The 19,489-nt window shown below is 34.4% G+C and overlaps 1 protein-coding gene and 1 non-coding gene across 3 annotated transcripts in view; one reads left to right on the top strand and one right to left on the bottom strand.

Moving 5' to 3' along the window:
* Positions 1–525: 525 nt before the first annotated feature.
* Positions 526–19,489, bottom strand: part of LOC126870925 (uncharacterized) — a 71,824-nt gene continuing 52,860 nt past the window's right edge. For both annotated transcript variants that reach the window (XM_050629132.1, XM_050629123.1), the window contains exons 3-7: positions 10,942–11,042; positions 10,374–10,522; positions 7,437–8,376; positions 5,793–6,308; positions 526–4,317 (exon numbers count right to left, since the gene is read on the bottom strand). In XM_050629132.1, coding sequence (XP_050485089.1) covers positions 3,865–4,317; positions 5,793–6,308; positions 7,437–8,376; positions 10,374–10,522; positions 10,942–11,042 — 2,159 coding nt within the window. In that variant the 3' untranslated portion in view covers positions 526–3,864. The remainder of the gene's footprint in view (positions 4,318–5,792; positions 6,309–7,436; positions 8,377–10,373; positions 10,523–10,941; positions 11,043–19,489) is intronic.
* Trnaq-cug (transfer RNA glutamine (anticodon CUG)) lies at positions 3,023–3,094 on the top strand. The gene has a single exon. It is a non-coding gene; the product is annotated as a tRNA-Gln (tRNA).

Below are 19,489 nucleotides of genomic sequence, written 5' to 3'. Positions count from 1 at the left end.
CGTTGACAAACGACCACATAGAAAGGAATATCAGGACTTCAAATGCGACATCTATTGGTAAAATAGAAGAACCATTAAGAGCAGAACAAATTTAAATGTATACATATTTTTGACTACTATTTGTCAATATTTTATAACATAGAGATTGATGTATTGATCATGAAGTACATGTAATAATGAATAAATCGTAAGTAAGATTTATTTAGATATAAATAAATATTATTCCATAATAAATAAATATCTCATCACAGAAATATATATAAGTGTTTCTATAATTATCAATTATGTTTCTAATACTTTTAATAACTAATATTTTTAATCGTTCTATTATTAACATGAAAAGAAACTTAATTAATAGAGTTAAAAACCTCTATCATGTCATTTATCATGAAACTCTTGTAATTAAAACGAAACTAGCGATGTATCCACCAAACTAATTTTTCATTTGGTATAGTAACGATCAAAATTATATAAAACAAATAAAAAATTAGGTCATGCCAGAATAAGAAGAATTATGCAATCGTATACAATTAGCAATACTTTTGTTTTTATTATGAAGTGTTTTCATTTCACTTGATACAGTTACACATCGTTCGAGCATTTTGATGCTATTACATATTGTAGATCGCTTACTGTTAGTGGGCTTACAATTCGATTAAATATTTATCACATTTACAAGTTGCTTTTCTCATTATTATTTTTTATTTTTCTTTTCTCTTTTTTTACAAAAATACGTTCCATTGTTATAAATGTAGATCAATTTAGTATTCGACGGAGATACGTGAATATGCGAGGATAATAAAAATTAATACTTAGAGATCTACATTCGATAACATTCTCGCGATATATCGTGTACGAAACGAGTAGGAACATTTTAACAAATTATTGTTTGGCACCGCAGCTGTGTCGCTTGTTCACTTTTTTTGCTCGTTGCTTTATGAAACATGGGCAAAATACACGAATAAGTGCTGATTCATGCCTTGACTTAGCCAATGTAATATATTTCCGGTAAATCATTGCTTGCGCAACGTCCAATTACTGTCAGTGCGAATGCTTCATTGTGTCCCGCATTATGCGTTCACCGAAACTGCTCTTAAATTAATGTAGGTAGATTGCGGTTTAATGGAAAAGTTACCATTTTCATAAACGAAGCACCTGTATAAATTAAAATGGAGATTTTTAAAACGACATTATAATACCTCGAAGTGTGATGCCAGAAAGAGTTTATTCTATATGTAAACAAATTAAAAAACAAACATTTAGTTATTACATCTTTTAAATCATCATTTGAATTTAAAGAAAAAATATCTCGTTAACGGCATCCCGTTTAATCCAATTTTGTTGAAATGTTGTACAATTTTTTAATAACGGTTATAACTATAATACTAAAATCTTAGTTATTCAGCGATAATATTTTAATCTTTCTGCTATCGCTTTTAACAATAGCTGTACTATTTCATTAGTTAATTAATTTAAATAATTCGTAAGTGATAAAAAATGAAATATAATCTATGTTAAGAACAACGAGGAAATCTTGTTTTACATTTAGCAAAACATTTTACATATGATTAGCGATCATTTTTGTCTTCTTAAATCTTAAGTCTGCCTAAGAAATTTTTTAATTTTCATATTTGTTAACGATGTAGTTCATTTATTTTATGTATTATAAATTGTGAATTGCAAAAATTATGAATACAGATAACTTAAGAGATTACTCCTCTCAAGTGGATACTTAGCTAATCTCTTATGTGATATTGTTTTGTGATTATCTTTCCTCTTTATATGTAACATTGCAATTTCATCACAAGATGCAATAAGCTGGGCGATAGTTTATGTCGGACGATATTACGCCCCCAAGTGTTTCGTTCACACGTATTTCATCCCGTTTCCAAGCACATCTACTTATGATTTTCTCATAACTCTTTGTCGCTTGAAATATAATTATAATTAAATATTTTGATTTGAACCTCCATTCTGTCCACATTATATCGTTAAAGTTTGCTCGCGAAATTACTTGAATTGCTCACGATCGCAACAATAAAAACGTACTCTTTGATATCTTTGATTCTGGTATGCCGCTGAGAGTAGAATTAGGATTCAATGTTCTGATTTTACTAGTCTGTACGATTTGTTAATTTTTGCATTTTTTCTTTCTTTGCGTATTTTTGCTTTGAGATTTGCTTACATAACAATATCTTTCTACAGCTTCAACTTTCATTGCAACACAGAAATATGTCTGTCCTCTCATTCCATTATGGTAAATTATTATGTACAATTGACGCTAATTCTTTCATGTTTGCTAATTGCTTAGGACAACTTACTAATACGTCCTAAGCAATTTTCATTCATTCAACTGAGATCTGAATATTCAAGGTTTGAATCGAGCACCGAATAATCGTAATTTATGCACGAAGAAACCTCTCTATATTTGACTTCAGATCCAACAATGAGAATCAATAGCATTTGATGATATAGGAAGTGTTTATAATACAGCAATTTATTCAACGAAGAATGCTTTATATTACATGGACTTTACACGTTCCCCTTGATTAATTATCATATTGTACAGAAGCGACGTTTATTCTTTTATGCAAAATAACACTTATAACGGTATATATTAGCGTCCGCAACGACCGTATAATTAGTCCTTATTGTTATCAGTAAAAAAAATTTTTTAAAGCTTTCTCCTCAAGCGATGATATTTCCTTAGATCTCCTATCAAAGTATGATAATTTTTATCGTATGTATTTATATCTACTTCGCACGCTCTTTCGTTCGTTTTCTCTCATTTCCACGTCAACAATTTGATTTTCTTATGTTTTTCTAATTAGATATGTATGTCGAGGATCATCCGTATTTACATGTTCGCAGTTTGATGGAATTTTATGCTTGATCGACTTGGCCATTGCGTCGATCACAATTGTCATTTATATTTCTCGATGTTAATTCATTATAAAAACGTGTAAAGTATGCACTTACTTACACATGCATACTATTCTAATTTCTGTAAAAAAATTCTCAAGGTCTCATGGTGTAACGGCTAGCACTCTGGACTCTGAATCCAGCGATCCGAGTTCAAATCTCGGTGAGACCTTGACCTTTTAGGCGATATTTTTTGATTCGAACAAGATGCTCGATTGCTTTAACATCATACGATTTGTTCTTAATTATGCGACTAGTTATATTTTCAGGTTTAATTATAGAGCATGAAATAAAATTATATTTTTTGAGACATAATTTCTCTTGATATCGAAAGTGGAAATTAAAGAAAAAATTAACGAACGAAGATGAGAATGTGACAAGTATAGAACAAAGTTACAAAAGTAGTAGTTGTTTTTGTATCTTGTGCTGCCATTATATTTCTTCCTTTTCATGGATTGTTGTATATACATTTTCATCTATTTTTAATAAAACCTATCTTGAATGAAAATTTGTTCGGTGAATGCAAAGTTGACTAAAATTACAGGAAAAGAACGAGAAACGTGAATATCAAGAACTGTCGTTAGATATAATTTGAATATAAATCAAGATAGAAATATTTTTATTAAAAAATAGTAACTTAAGAAGAAACTCCTCTGACAAAAATAATGCAACGTATAGATTAAGTTATATCAAGAGAAATATCTGCGATATCTATTTCAATTCCAAATTCTTCAATTCCAAATTCAATTTTGATTCGAGTTGTAAAGATTTGAAGATCATTACATCCGGCCAAATTTTAATCACATTGCAACAATCGATAAATAAATGTAGATGTCCAAATGTGGATCAAATGAGCATATGCGTAGATCTAAATCTATTTTCGCTTGTAAAAAAAATCGTTTTATTCGAACAGATAGAAAATCGTACAAAATTTTATTGGGCTTATAGTTTCGGAGTCTGCAGCAGTTTCTTCTCCATCGATCGCATTTTGATGCATTTGGCAAGGAGAGCTATTATAGTGAGGATGGCACCGAGAAACGAGACTATTCCTAAGACAACGAGTACCATAAACCAGTTTTTAAAGCTGCCGATTCTGTCGCCGAAATCGCAGTTGCAATTCTCACTCTCGTTGAAGTTCAACGCTGAAAAGTTTACCGGCCTGAGAGAGATCAGCTTGAAATCGTCCTGGACTTGACGTCTAGTGGTAGAATTCTGCGATTTCTTTATGAACCTGTAGGATATCGTGTAAGTGAATTCTTGCCCATCGTACGAGCCCTTCGCGCTATAATATTGTATTAACAATTCATTTCCGCTGGAGGTGAGAGGAACTTGAATGTTATTAATATCCTGGTGGGACACATCGCAGTAAGACCACATCAAGACGCTGTTGTTCACCTGGAAGTTCAATATATTCGTGTTTTTTTTTATCATGACGAAGAGATTTATAATTAGCATAACAGGAATTGCAGGATGAAAAAGTTCGCTGTAGGATGGAAATGAAATAGTATAAACGAAACGAGGAAGAGAACAGTCTCGAAAGATGCAAATGTTCCTTGCAATACAAAAGTTTGAGTAAATTTAATAAAATATCTTTGTAAAAGATGCGAATCAAATTAATGCGAGGCAATAGAAACAGATGTAGTGGTTTTGTTGTTGAAAAAAGTCAGACCATAGCATAAAAGTAATATTAAAAAATTTATATATGCAACTCTTGTTAATGATAGTCATATGTTGTTTAACACGTTGATTAATATGCGGGTCACGCTATTAGATAAGTCAGTGACGCTCTAAGGACGACGAACGTAATTGAATCGTTGTAATTAAATAAATAACTACATATCTGTAAAATTTTCAACGGCTTTTAATATTGCGGTGATAATATTAAAGTATTAAATATTCTATATAGAAGCACTCGAGCGTTGAAACTTTTAAGCAAACCACAACACGTTAACGTTATAAGTAAAAGATGCAATATTCGTCTGCAGTCAGCATGTTAAAATACACAAAAAATGTTCGTAGTTTATTTCATAGTTTTCCAAAACATTTTTAGGGATTAGTTTCACTTAAATATATGAAAACTTGTGGTTATTTTTAACAATTATAATAACTCTTTATTATTCGACTATCTCGATAACTTCGACTATCTAAATTGAAGAGCAAAAGGAGAAAACAGTGAATGTTACAAAATAGCTTTATTGAAAAAATTGAGTTTTAATTGAGTTTTAGTCCACTAAGGAAGGAACTGCATTCAATTAAATTGTTCATAAAGGCAGTGTTCATAAAATTTATATCTTACTTAGACATCATAAAAAGGAGCGATTAATAAAATATTAATCATTTTTATCCGCGTTTGTTCCAGTAATAGAATGGTCATACCCTATACATACCCTTTTTAATCAGCATATTAAATCTTTAATGTTATCTTATGAAGATGATTTTTCGAACATTATAATCGTTACAATTTATGCTATCTCAATTCTCGTAAACAAAGTGTGTTATAAAATGGAAAAATTTTTCCCATATTTACCCCAACCCTTCGATTGTTTGTTTGAATTATAAGAAGCAATTCTTACACTCATAGAATAGAAAATACGATAAATATGAACATTAAAACGATATAATAAAATTTAAAAAAGAACGTAATATGTTCACAATGTTTAAATTCAATTTGAATCGAAAGTGAATGAAAAATTTCTTACGGTAGGTGCAACGAAATTAGACCCTGTACCTACGTAATTTATTGACGTTTTTAAAAGAACGAGGACCATTTAAGAACAATTTCGAATAGCACAATAAGACAAGCAACAGGGAAGCTATTATGTTTACCACACAAGCCGTTAATTTCTTACGTTGGCTCGACGGTTACTCACCTCGATCCCATTGTAAACCGCAATCTCGTTTCCGGAGCAGTAATTCAGGCTGAAGTTCCGTTTCTGCGAAGCGTATTCCTGGTCCGGCTCGTTCCTGATTATCTTCATATGAACGGAGATCTTTTCCGACGATCTGCCCATAAATTTGTAACTGCACAAAGTATTCGGCGGATACCAGCTCTGCAACGACTTGATATTTTCCCTGGTTCGTTCCGTACTTTTGTAAACGAACTCGCAATTTCGATCGTGTTTCACGCCGGGCGCCTCTTCCGTTTCCTGAAACGACAACTGGAACCCGTCGTGCATTATAGTGCCGTCCTGTTCCGCAAAGAACTCCACGATAATGCTCCTTCCTTTCGAAAGGATCCGTGGAACGTGACCCTCTCCGCAGAACTTGAAAATTTCAAAGATCTTTCCGTCCACGTTCTCCAGCAACGCCAGATAATCGCCCACGCAACTGGTGCTTGCTAATTTTTCTGGTATTCGACTCTTCTTTGCGTATCTGTAGTCGGGAACCTTATTGGGCGAAGAAATGTAATTCGATTATTTCGTTTCATCTCTACGTTACGTTAGATCGTCTAACTAGATTCACGCGTTGTATCTATTCCTTGCGCTAGACGCGAAGCGAAACGTTTAATCAACTTGGTCCGCAAAAGGAAACTTCGCGCGAACTGTTTAGCAAGAGTTTGGTAGTTACTGTTGTATCCTTGCAGCGAAATTAAAGCGCACCGGTATCTACTTGCAAAATAATTTCTCCAATTGCAACCTCTATTTCACACCAACAGAATGATCGATAAGTATTTATCGGGGTTCGAGGGATATTTATCGTTGTTGGTTTCCAGTGAATGAGAATAGTCGGGGGAAGACGAAAATTACGTGAGCAATAATTATTGAAAGAATCGGGAATTGCTTGAAGATGAAAGTTATTTAAAAAGAGGCAGTAGATACATCGATTGCTTAATTTCGAGTAAACCGATCAAATTAATTAATTCAATTCTCTTCTCAATATAATTAAATCGTGTATTTGTAATTTATACGTGATGCTTGTAAATAGAGTTTGTAAAATAAACATGTTGCTTAATACGTTATCTAAAAAATGAAAAGTAATACTCGTTTTATTAATAATCATTTTAATTCAAATAAAAATTTATTGTTTCGTTTTATTCTTTCTCTATTATGTCTCGGTGAGAAAAGAATGAATAATTTTTAAATTTTAAGAGCGATTTTTATAACCATAATATTCGTTCCTTATAAGTTAAGCAATTTATTCGTTCAAATATATCGATTCACACTTTGAACATGTTATGGTAAACGGAACTCCTTATAAGTTCAACTCGTCTATCCGATTGCTAACTGAAGCACCTTGTAAGTTCGGTTATCAGATTGCCAAGCGGTAAACCTTATAAGTTCAACTAAAATCAGATAACCTCTATATGTATCATAGAATAGAACGACAATATACACCGCGATCAATACATATCTACACATCTTTCCTTGCTTATTAGTATTTACACGAGATTTTTTTTTCCCCCGTTATCGTTGTCGAATAACACGGCAATCAATCAAACGCTAGGCAACCTGATCGAAACGATCGAGATAGCGTCCGAAGGTGTCGTCCGAAATAAATTTCCGGGGATAACTCACCTGTAACGCGGTGATCTTTTCCTGGCTCAAGCCTTTCCTTGCAATCTCGTGTCCCAACCCGTCGGGTAGAATCCTCGCGTCCGATATATCTCTTAGATCATGATCGAAATTCTTTTTTGAGCTTATCGAATCCATGGACTTCTTATGGACGCGCTGCGGGTGACGAAGTCTCTTCTGGATAGATTCTAGCCGGATTCCTTGATCGCGATAGCCACCGGAATGCCTGAAGCTGCTCCTCGAGCCGTGGAACGCGTCTGCTGAAGACTGTTCAGTGATCTCTTTTGGACGGCCGATATTTCTCCGGATATCCCCGTTCGCTGCTTTTCCATGGGAATTGCCGCGCGGACCCTTTGATCCGTCCGCTTCCTTTTTGGCTTTCTTAAGTCTTCTTCGATTATTTCTGCCTCTCCTGGTCTTGTGCGACGTTTGCCCAATGATAAATTCCACTTCCTCGTCGTGATCCGGGCTCCTTCTCGCTCGCCTTTCAACCGGAACCTCTTCCGTTAGAGATCGTCCGTCTTTCGATCTGGCGACCCTCGTCTTCGTCACTTCCGCCACGATCTCAACGTGCTGTTCGCAGTTCTCCGTCTGGCAACCGTCCTGCGACGTACGGTTCATCAGGTCGAAAAGGTCGTCCGGTTGTCCGCCGATTTTAAAGCGACCCGCGCTCGACTCCAGAGCAATCCTACATTTGATACCACGTGGATACACGCCCGGATAACCCGGGGATGCGAGCCTGCAGGACCTTCGATCATTCCTCACGGCGCACTCCAATGGGCACTCTGTCGAAGAGGACGGGGAGAATCCACGATGCCGTTCGGCGGCCAGCTGGGCAGGTAGTATGGAAAACTGGGCGGAGAAGATCACCGGATTTTCGGCGGCGAACTTTACGTCCGAGTCCATTATGATCGTTAAATTCGGTCCCTTTCGCAGGAACAGCCTGCGGGATAATTAAAAGGGTATAGCCGAATAGGTAAGGTCTGGCTAGATTACGTTTTTGCGACATAACGAACTAAAACGTAATGGATTCGCTGGTATTTCTACGTTTAACGGTATCTAATACGAAGTGGATGAAATATAGAGGTTCGAAACTTTCGTTTAACATACCCAAGAATTCGTTGTAATGTTAAAAATGTTGGAAATTTGAAAAGTGGATAGTAGCTCCTTTGTTGATTTTAATGTCTGCCGCGTGTATGTATCTTTCAATTTTATTATGTATTCCAAGATTTTGGGAAGATTTTCAATACATATGAGTAATTATTGATAAATCATTCAAGAATATTTTGTTACGTATTCAGTCAATTGGTTTACGTTTGTAACGATATATTGAAACGGAAAGATCTAATTTTTCATTCAACACTTTTGTAGTATAAATAAATATAATTTATCGCTATGGAAGCTGTCGCTATCTATGAAACGTTACCATATATAATACACGCAATAGTTACAACCACAAGTTAGTAACAATGTTAATTTCTCTGCTATTATAATTAGCATAAAATATAGCTGGAATAAGAAGGTCAATAAGATACGTAATGAGGTAAAATATGAGTTTTCAAGATCGGTAGACTCGTACATCAAAGTAGCAACTATCTGTCTGGTAATGGGTCAATTGGTAATCAATTAAATTCTAGAATACATTATAAATATAACAAATGTAACTCTCCATTTTCCTAATTATCGTAATTGAATATCGAAGTAAAATTTAATGATGCGTTGTTATTATTATGGCAAATTATCTTTCAAACTAAATAACATATTTCGCTTGTACATTCGATAAATTAGAGAATGATTAAATAACTGTATTAAAATGATTCGTAACGCAGAAACGTGTTAATAAGGATTACAAAAGAGACTCGGAAGCCAGAAAATTGAAATTAAAGCAAACCAAAATTATCGGATATATCGAAATGGGGTATATTTACAAACATTAAATGCCGCGTTTATAAGCGGCTTGGAATCGCTACATTTCAACCAACAGGCATCTGTTTAATCCATTATCTACCAGAGGTACTTACACACATTTGGTTTACAACTTGCTGTGAATACTATTCCAACCGGTTAATTATTTTTCATTAACGATCCCACCAATCACTCCTCCCTTTTATCTCCATATTTAGTACACTCGTATTTTATCGTACAAACATTTCGTACTCTGATAATGATTTATTTTAGTAATTGCTAAGTTCTGTATATTTACGAATGCAAATTTCTTTGATATCTGATTATTCAGATTTGAGTAGGTACAATAGGATAAAAAATGGAATAAAATTCATAGGAAATTATGTATGCAAAGTATACCTATCGATAAAGCAATTACGTAAATCTGTCAGTATAATTATGTGAAATATAGTAACAACCGATTGACGATATAAGAGAAACTCTTTGCATAACGATCTTATAATGATCTGTATAATGTAGAGTGATGAACAAAGGTATTTGTGCAATCAGTTTTCTTCATAAAATATAATAACTGAATTTAAAATCAAAGTGCATCGTAAGAAAGAACTGAAAACAGTTACGATAACCTTTATTACAAAATGAATATAATTCTATTAAAATTTATAGAACCGTTACCTTTCTTTTTTTACCCACGGCCCAAAAAATGTCCCAGAATCGATTCTTAGGTCAATTCAACAGTAATTGAGATAAAATCTTATGTTCTATTTTACTGCTCTATTCTGTACTTTTGTCATAGAGTCCAACGACAATAAATCATGAAGTACTTAAACTTCAGAATTCGAAAGTTATAGATATTTTACAAAGAAATTGGTTGAAAACTCGTGTATTTTGCAGATTTACATAGAATTTTATAGGAAAATCTGGCCTGTGCCGATATTTTTGTTTATGACATATCTGTATATAAAATTCTTTGCAATAGTAATATAATTGACAGTAACTATACAATAGCTAATATCAAATTGAAATATATTCTACCTGGTTGTGTTGCCACTCACATAGCCGCAGTAACGTCCTGTTTCATCCTCAAGATCCTCGCTGCCATCAGAGAATTGAACGTAAGCGCCTTCGCATCTGGTTTCTTTCAGGAAACCAACTTGCAACCTCCTAACTTTTAACTCGATCACCTGCGTCGGGCCAAATTTTGTTACAGGACATCTTTATAGCGTTTTCAGAACATTATTACGAAATGAAATTCTGTATAAAAAGATATTTATGTATTCGATGCCTAATAGCGTGGATTTTCATTTTCTAAAGAGCTGTTTGATTTTTCTAGGAAGGAATATTAAATTTTATTAATATGCTTCGACTGGAAAAGATGTCGGTGAAGATTGTGTATAGCGTTTCTATGAGATTTCATTACCAGAAATTTGACTAATCTTCTCGTTTTGATGAAACTAACGAATTTTGCTTCGTTTATCGTGATTTTTATTCGATTTACTTACTCTTTATACAGAGCGAAAATTTGATTTACAGAAAGCAAGAAAAAATATAATAAATGCAAAATATTTAATTCACAATTGTTCATAAGAGAATTTTTATTTACCTGAGGATCTCTAGGAGGCGCTCTGATGCGAATAATACATCGTCCCATTCGTCCCGTCCATCGTATCCATCCAACGGAATTCCTGACAGTGCGATTGCATCCTGTGAAAAACAAACACGTGATTTTAATCCTTCGTATAACAAGAGCCGCGTTTAATTAGACGTAAATTGTTACGGCAGAAAGGTGTAACAGGATATGAATTTGAAAAAACAACTGTCCATTGTGTATCTGTATGAAATCCAAATGTAAAAACAGTTTCGTTGTTTTCAATTTGAGAACATTTCCGACGAACGTAAATAATATTTAATTGTACAAAGTCCTACAGTCATGAACATTCGTGTTACGCCCACGAGTATCCAATTTTTTCCAATCAAATAAAATCTAACTTTATGCGTTGCAGTAATATCAGAATTATTATTTTTAATTCGATAGGAAAGAAAGAAATCTTCAATTTTTACAATAGCTTTCCTGACAAACTTACTATTTCATAATTTATTAAATTTGATGTTAAATTACAGAAAGTATATTGCTTGAGTTGATTCGATGTTCATTCCTATATATTTGTATTACTTAAAAAATGTTATTAACTCTTCCTGCATAATTGAACCAACGTCATTGACTATATTTTATTTGTAGTAATAAGATTCCAGTATTAATTAATAATTTAAATTAACAAAATCCGTAAAAATTCTCTTGTCATTATTTTAATTTCTCTTAATTGAATTAATTTTCCTTCTTTCTTTTATATTCTGTGATAAGATTATATAGAATATACGATCAAATTAACGACATATCTTATAGTTTATACGAAAAATTTAACCCATAACAGGTGAAAGAACATTTCACTCCTATAGTTTACATAAATTTCTACACGTACTTTTATATTTTTCATGAAATTATAGAGATTGTTGCCATTATTGTTTGAATACAACTCGTTATTAAAATCGTTCAGGAAACAAAAGGATGCAAATATACTTGATTCTACAAAAGGTACTACAGAGTAGCAGTTAAGTGGATTAAAGTCAAACGAAAGGGGTATTCGTAGCACAGCGAATGTTAAGTAGTTTTTCTTCGTTAATTTCTCTGTAATATCTCATTAGCGTAATAATAATACAAAGAAACATGAAACGGCTTGTCGACTATTTCGAGGGTAATAGCCGGACATTTATAATTCTCTTATGATATAATTTCGTAATATAGTAAGTTTTTAACGTACGTGTATAATAACGAAAAAATCTGCTCAAAGCATAAAAAAAGAATAATTTATTGAATAACGAGGCTACTGAACAATTCAATTGTGAAAATATAAAAGTGTCGAAAAATAAGGAAATATCGCACTTAAATTGTGGTAAAACAAGGTGTTAAAATCCTTTTTATGATTATTCTGTTCATTTGTTCTATTACAAGCGGAAAGGGGGTGATTCTACGTGAAAAAGGAAGTCGAAAATATAGAATAAAATTTTTTTTTCATTTTTTTTTTCAATTTTTCCATCGAGACAACGATCTACAGTGAGATCCGTTATAACGAGACGTGATAAAGTGCACGCGTACCGAGCGAAAGTTCAAAGTCGATTTTCTCGAAAACAAAGCCTCAAACGAAAAATTTTTATTCTATATTTTCAACTTCTTTTTTCGCGTAGAATCACCCCCTTTCTGCTTGTACCACCAGTTACCAACCACCATGCATATATCCAACGCTTGACCAATGACTCAAAAGTGTAAGTATATACTTTAAATTGAGACTGATTACTGGACTGCCGATATTTATACATTTGTAACTAATTTAAGTCTGTAAAAATATACAGAATGCAAACAATATATAAAAATATATATAATATTCAAAGTAAAGTACTGGACACAACATTTAAAGCAACTCTATTTAATTTTCATTTTTATAATTTCGTTTATAAAAATAATAATAAATATGCAAAAGATATACAGTGCCTACAAAAAGTATTCCACATATCCTTATTTTTTTGACGAAGTGTCTTTCCATCCGATTTCATAACTTCATTTTCATAGCATCAAATATTTGTATTCATACGAAGGTACTACTAAGTGATACGAAATTTAATATAATTGTACCCGATTAACCAATATGTAAATGTTATAACAAATACAATGATATACGTTAACCAAACGATGCAAAATAATGTACACGTTTAACCTACTAGTAGCATAACAAATTTCTATCTTATTTCCATTTCCGTTACATTTTCAGCAAAAATATGCATCTGCACGAACATCCACGGACTATAGACAACATTCCTTCCTACCATTTTCACAAGAAACAATCCAAAACTGGCTAGCAACCCTATCTTTGAGAGGGTGAACTTCACCCCTTCACAAGGGTATACGTTACCGGGAAAGCTGCGTGGCAAGTAATTCCAAAAGTTATACGGTCCTTTTAATCGTCAGTGTCCGAGAATCTTTCCCCGTTAGTCCAACGCAATGGCCACTAATCCGGGCGCGTTCCAAGCGACATAAAGTCAAAGAAGCAAATCGTTAGAGCGCGAAAAGCCACTGTATCGGCCGGTGGCAGACGGGCGTAATTCACGCTTATATCGTTACTCGCACAACGCTTCCATTGTATCGTGCAAATAATACCGGCCGTATCGCATCCGCGCCACGAATATTGTTAGGACAATCGCGCAAACAGGGGACTTAACGTTTCGCCCGTCGCTCGTACGTTGTATATTGTACGAAGATTGTACTGTATAGAGGCCCGACGAATCGAGACTGCACATTAAAAATAAGCGCGCGTTTCAAAACGGAAATGACAGTACACGCGACTTGAACAAACTGAAACGCGGATGTATTCTTTGCTTGATGTTCGTCCGAAGTGTTCTCGAGCTCTTGATGGCTTATTTTAAGGAAAGCGGAATCCTGAGATCCGTTGCTCTTATCGATATATGTAAATATAGTAGGTGATTCATTTAAATATCCTTTATAAATCTTCTTATAACTTAATAAATATCAATCGTAAGTGGATCTACAAATAGGTCGAATATGTACCAACGAAGCTTTTCGTATGAGCAAGTGACTAAACTTCTGATCAAACCATAACCGCTAAAGTTTTATTTAATGAGATACATCTCGTTCTTTCCTTAAATTATGGTTATATAAATGCATAATTATATCACGAATTATAAGTAAATGTCAATAAATAAATTCATCGATGACGATAGTGACATTCCAAAATACGCATTCATCAATATCGTAATTCCAAAATACATGCAAAACGAATCCATACCATATCAGCGTTATTAATTTTGTCGGAGATTAAAGTAAGAAGAATAATAAATATTTTATCATTTAACGACTGTCATTAGCGGTCAATATATCATCTTGAATGTCGTTAAATAAACATAATTTACAGCACCCGATAAGCAGGATTTCCTCGCGATCCGATCTCATTATCGTAACCAAAATAACGGCGAACTGTTTTCACGCATAACTGCTAATATCGTCACTTGAACGGCTCGTTAATTAAACGATTTCTCCTACCCCGGTTCGTTCTGTACACGAGCCTTAATCGTAGCCGGTGATCACGCGCCTGCTATATTTCTGCTTGCCGGACTAATCCGACTATTTTCCGGCGACAGAGCTCCGCGAACGAGCCCCTAATATTCGCGAATGTCGTTCGATCCTGATACGCAATTATAGTATGGCCCCTCGTTAATGAGATTCCCCGTCGGACAAACGATCGAGCCCCGGCTAAAAACTTGCAAAGCGTCCTCATCTCCAACCATTCTGCACGCCGTTGTTAGGGATCCGGACAAAATATGGATCGTTCGATGATTTTAGCGAAATACGAACTGGGGAACTTGCTAGCCGAGGATAGCATTTTGGACGAGATTTTTATACGAGCTTTTATGATTTTTCATCGTGGAAAAGAATTGCGTTTGGATGAATCTACGGTCTTTTATTTTGGAGTAAAATTTTTTCGTTGGTTTTCGGTAGAACTCGATTTGGACGAAAATCTCTATATGATCTGTTGTGATATTTTTGTCGCGAAGGAAAATCCTTGCAGGATTCTGGATTATAGAGAAATTGTTTTTTATGATTTTTTTTTATTGTGAAAGGATATTTTTTATAATTTCCAATAGAATTTCATTCAGACGAGATTTGTATACATATAACCATTCACGATTTTTTATTCAGACGAAAGACTGTATGCCGTAATTTTCGATTGCAGAAAAATAATAATTCATAATTTTCTGTTGTGCAATAATAATCTTTCGTGATTTTCAATTGTGATATTCCGCTTATTTGGTAAGCAATTTCAGTTAACGTTAGCTACTCAGTGTCGTAATACTGTTACATTATACATAATTTAATATTAGTTATATAGCGATGAGATTAAAATTGAAATTAAAATTAGAAATTATAATATAGTAATTTCAAAAAATTGAATTACAATGCACTTAGTTTACGAAATCAAAATTAAAATTAAAATTGCAGTACAAATTAAACTATTTACATATGTAGTTTACTTCAAATTAATATTATAAAGTGTCACAAATAGAAACCATCTTTAATGAATTGGAATCTGTGTTACAAGCGTAATTGAACATTGTAAAGCTAAGGTAGACGGTTGAGAACTTGTTTCCATAAATTTAAGAATGATATAAATAATTATACTTGTTACAAACATAAGTTAGATATATGAGGATTGAAAGAGTTAATTGTGTATCTTAAATGATGAATGAGTGGAATGAAGTATGGTAGGTAATAACAAAAAATGAATGACCATGGAGATACCAGTGGAATATAACGTCAGGACGGATAACGAGAGGGTAATTAATTAAATTCGTATCGTTTATGTGTATTCGTAATGCGCTGTTTCCTTTGGTGTTTTTATCATTTGTTTAATTCCACATACATATATTATGAGTAAATAGGTAAATACCACATTTGATGGTGATTTAATATAGTGATAAAGTTATTATCTCCAATCGTAGCTTTTATTCTTCCGAAAAATTTATCAAATATGCATTTAAAAATTTCAATTATCGTTATTGCAGGAAAATGTGTATTTTTATTTTAACTTTTGCAACAAAAGAAAGATAATCAGTTACCCGACAGCTCATTTTGGACGTCCATCACGGCAAATAGGAAAATCTGATTTAAAACGTGCTTTTAATATATTAGTTTCTTTACTAATAATCTGAAGCTTCATTATTCGTATAATTCACTTGACATATAACACTCCATACGATTCTAAAAAATTGATTAAAAAATTCTGAAGCGAATTCCAATGTAAAATTACTTATGAAAAAATTTTTCTAGGAGAACTTCTGGCCGGGATAAATTGAAAACAATTAAAGTCAAGCAAAACTTATGCGCGTATTAAATGACTTGAAAAACGAGGGAATAACGATTTCTTGTGATGAGAGTTTCTAGCGATGTTTTCAAACCTGAATGCACTTATGCGCAGATAAAAGGAAGACGAAACGAGTTAATTCAACTATTTTTCAAAAACGAATCGTATCTCGAGATATCATTCTCGCCTCGAATAAACGAACAAGAGTATAATACATTAAAATATTAAAAGCTTTTCCTGATATTTACTTTCTCCAAGAAATACCGTATGACTTCGTTCGTCGAGCAAAGTAAAATTCGTCGTTAAGTTCTTCAATTCGGTTGCAAGCAATTTTCCATTAAAAATCTTCTCGGTAATATCAAATCGATTAATTTACGAGGAAATCATTTTCATAAAATAATTTAATTTCACACGACCGTACACATTTTCATTTTATATAATCAAAATTCATTTTATACTACCATCTCTATATAATAATAATTGAAAATTTCATAAAATAACTGAAGCTATAACTGGCGGCTATAGAAAATTCAGAAGCGTTATTTGCAATGCGCATGGAACAGAAAGCGTGGATTAAATGCAGGATAAACAAGCACTTTGCTGGGAAACTGAAATTCAAAAATGAATTAAACGCGATATAATAACAGGAAACGGTGTTTATATTATATTTCACGATGATGAAATACGCGCAACTTGATATTAAAAACCATCTTTCTAGACGCAAGGAGCGAAAGGTATGCATTGCATTGCATTGTATGATTGATGTTCCGAAAAGATAGAAGCAGAAATGAAATGTTCACAGAAATTTTCATCGATGTAAGCGAGAAGAAGAGAAAAATACTATCGAAACAGATACATCGAAACTTCGAAATTTACGATTCTTATTTCCACCATTTTCTCATCAGACTCATCAGCTCAAATCATTTATTTCGTCGCGTCTCGATAAATCACCTACCGCGTTCTTCTCACGAAATTTCGTTCACGAAACCTCATCAATTTCTGCCGACGAAACGTGGAAAAGAGGTATGAGAGAAAGGAAAAGTGGGGGGAAGAAAGAAAAAAATGAAGAAGTAAAAAAAAAAGAAGAGAAAAAGATTATTCGACGTAAACGAGTTAGTTTCTTGCGTTGGTACCGTGAGCGACGACGAGATACTGTTTGTCAGGAAGCACAAACAGTTCCGTGTGTCCTTCCGGTTGGTTGGAAAAAGAGTGATTAAGGATCGCGGCGCTGGTCTGCACGAGCGATTCGAATCGCTCAGCGGCGTGCGGGCATCTTCGAGGTAGATCGACCGATTAGGGGCTGACCCACGTGAGGAATCGTTCCCGAAACGCCGGACGACGGTATTCATGGTGAAAACAGGACCTTATTTATTCAACGGCTCTCTGCTCCGGGGACTAATGAAATTACTCAGAGGCCGACGACCGACAGGAGTTTACCAGCTAATTAATTGGCATTGATGCAGCCAATTCCATTGAAATGAAGCGCCGCTCGTTGATGCTATTTCCTCTTTGCGACTCTTATGTTCTCCCCCAACCCCATGTTATTTCTCCCTTCCCTTCTCTCCCACTCTTTCTCCACTCTGTCTCCGTCAAATCGTTGATCTTTATCTCTCTTGATCAGTCTCCTTTGCATCCTGTCGTTAGCCGTCCTCGTCTTATCGTCAGGAATCTATGATACGGACGCGGCCTTTTCAACCGTTTTCGCCGTTTCCTTCCTTTTCATCCCCTCCATCCGCCTAGCTTTCTTCTTATATTTCTTTTTCTTCTCTAAACCCCCTCCTTTCTCGTCGTTCCATCCTGTACTCGGTACAGCGTGACTTCGTCGTCCTCCACCGTGATTTCTCGTCTCTCTTCTCGTTTCAAGCTTCCTTTTTCCTCTCGTTTCTCCGTCCTCGTCATGGCTTCCTCCACCCTATTTTTCTCTCCCCCGCTTTGTCCATCAGTGCACCGATTGAATTTCTACGGGTAAAATGCGGCCATACTAACTTAATGGCGCTTTCAAACCGTGATGCACTTGATCCAGTTTAATTTTTTTCGCCAGGTAATTGTCTCGATTTTTTAACGGCAAAATTACCGCGCGCCCCGTGGGGTTTTAGTAGTCGAGCAGCCTGCCGGCACGCGGCTTTATATTTTTATCATTCTCACCGTCGCTGGTTAATACACGCCCAGCGTGCGCCAGTTTTTACGCGCCTGTTTTTAGTCTTTTCGTTTCGTGTTCCCTCTCCACTCGATGTTCTCTTTCCTTTCTTTCCTTAATCAACAATTTTACGTATGAAAATGACCAGAGGCAAGGGGAGGCCGTTGTTAAACAAAATTTCTACACTCTGTTAATCGCACTGGCTTTGTAATTCGTTCGATTCAGATCGTGTCCAAAGCTGTACGGCTATTTGGACGCGTTGGAAGGTGAATTGCGTCGTGTATGGTATTCATTAAATTATGATATTGAAAAATACGTAGGTACGCCGTGAAATCGACTATTCCGATCGAACCAGCTCCGCGTTATTTAAATGACCTGAACTGAGAAGCATTCAGTAAATTGGGAATGGAACGAAATGGAATTAAACGTAGTATGGAAGGCAAATTGAATGGACCCGCTAAAAAATATTGTTCTAGAATTTTTGAGTATTGTAGAATTCAGCGACGCGCGTGAAAAATGCTACGTACACGTAAGTCCAAAAGTCAATCCCTGTCAAGTAAAATGCTATTTCCTGTTTGGCTACTGCAAGTGATTTACGAGGGGAACGTACAATGTTCGACTCATCGATTCTGCTCGGGTTTTGCATATGGTTAGAGCGCACTGTATGTACTAGTGTGCAGTAACAGGATGAAATCTACAATTTAAAATTTGACAAGAAACACTACTTTTTACAGATACCATCGAATTGTTATTTTTAGTAGGAAACGTTCCACTAATATGTAAAAAAAAAAAAGAACGATCTTTTATGATATCACCAAAATTTCACAAAAATTTGTATAGTAACGCATTTCATATACAGTTTTGAATCCGTACTATGATTAATAAAATATTTGTCACACGTTGATTAGATTTCTAAACGAAAACAAGTTTTATACCTTTCAACGTAATTTGCATGATAGTTCGATAAAAGAAATATCGCCCACGATAACGCAATACGTACATAGCGATATTTTTATAATCTAGGATAAAAATTTTTTGCAAGATAAAATCTTCCAGAGGAATACTTTATCTCTGGCATTTCAGTT

Source organism: Bombus huntii, chromosome 1, assembly GCF_024542735.1.
Source record: "Bombus huntii isolate Logan2020A chromosome 1, iyBomHunt1.1, whole genome shotgun sequence".
In the NCBI taxonomy this organism is placed as follows: domain Eukaryota; kingdom Metazoa; phylum Arthropoda; class Insecta; order Hymenoptera; family Apidae; genus Bombus; species Bombus huntii.
Note: the sequence above shows the minus strand (reverse complement) of the source record. Positions and strands in the feature narration are given on the sequence as shown.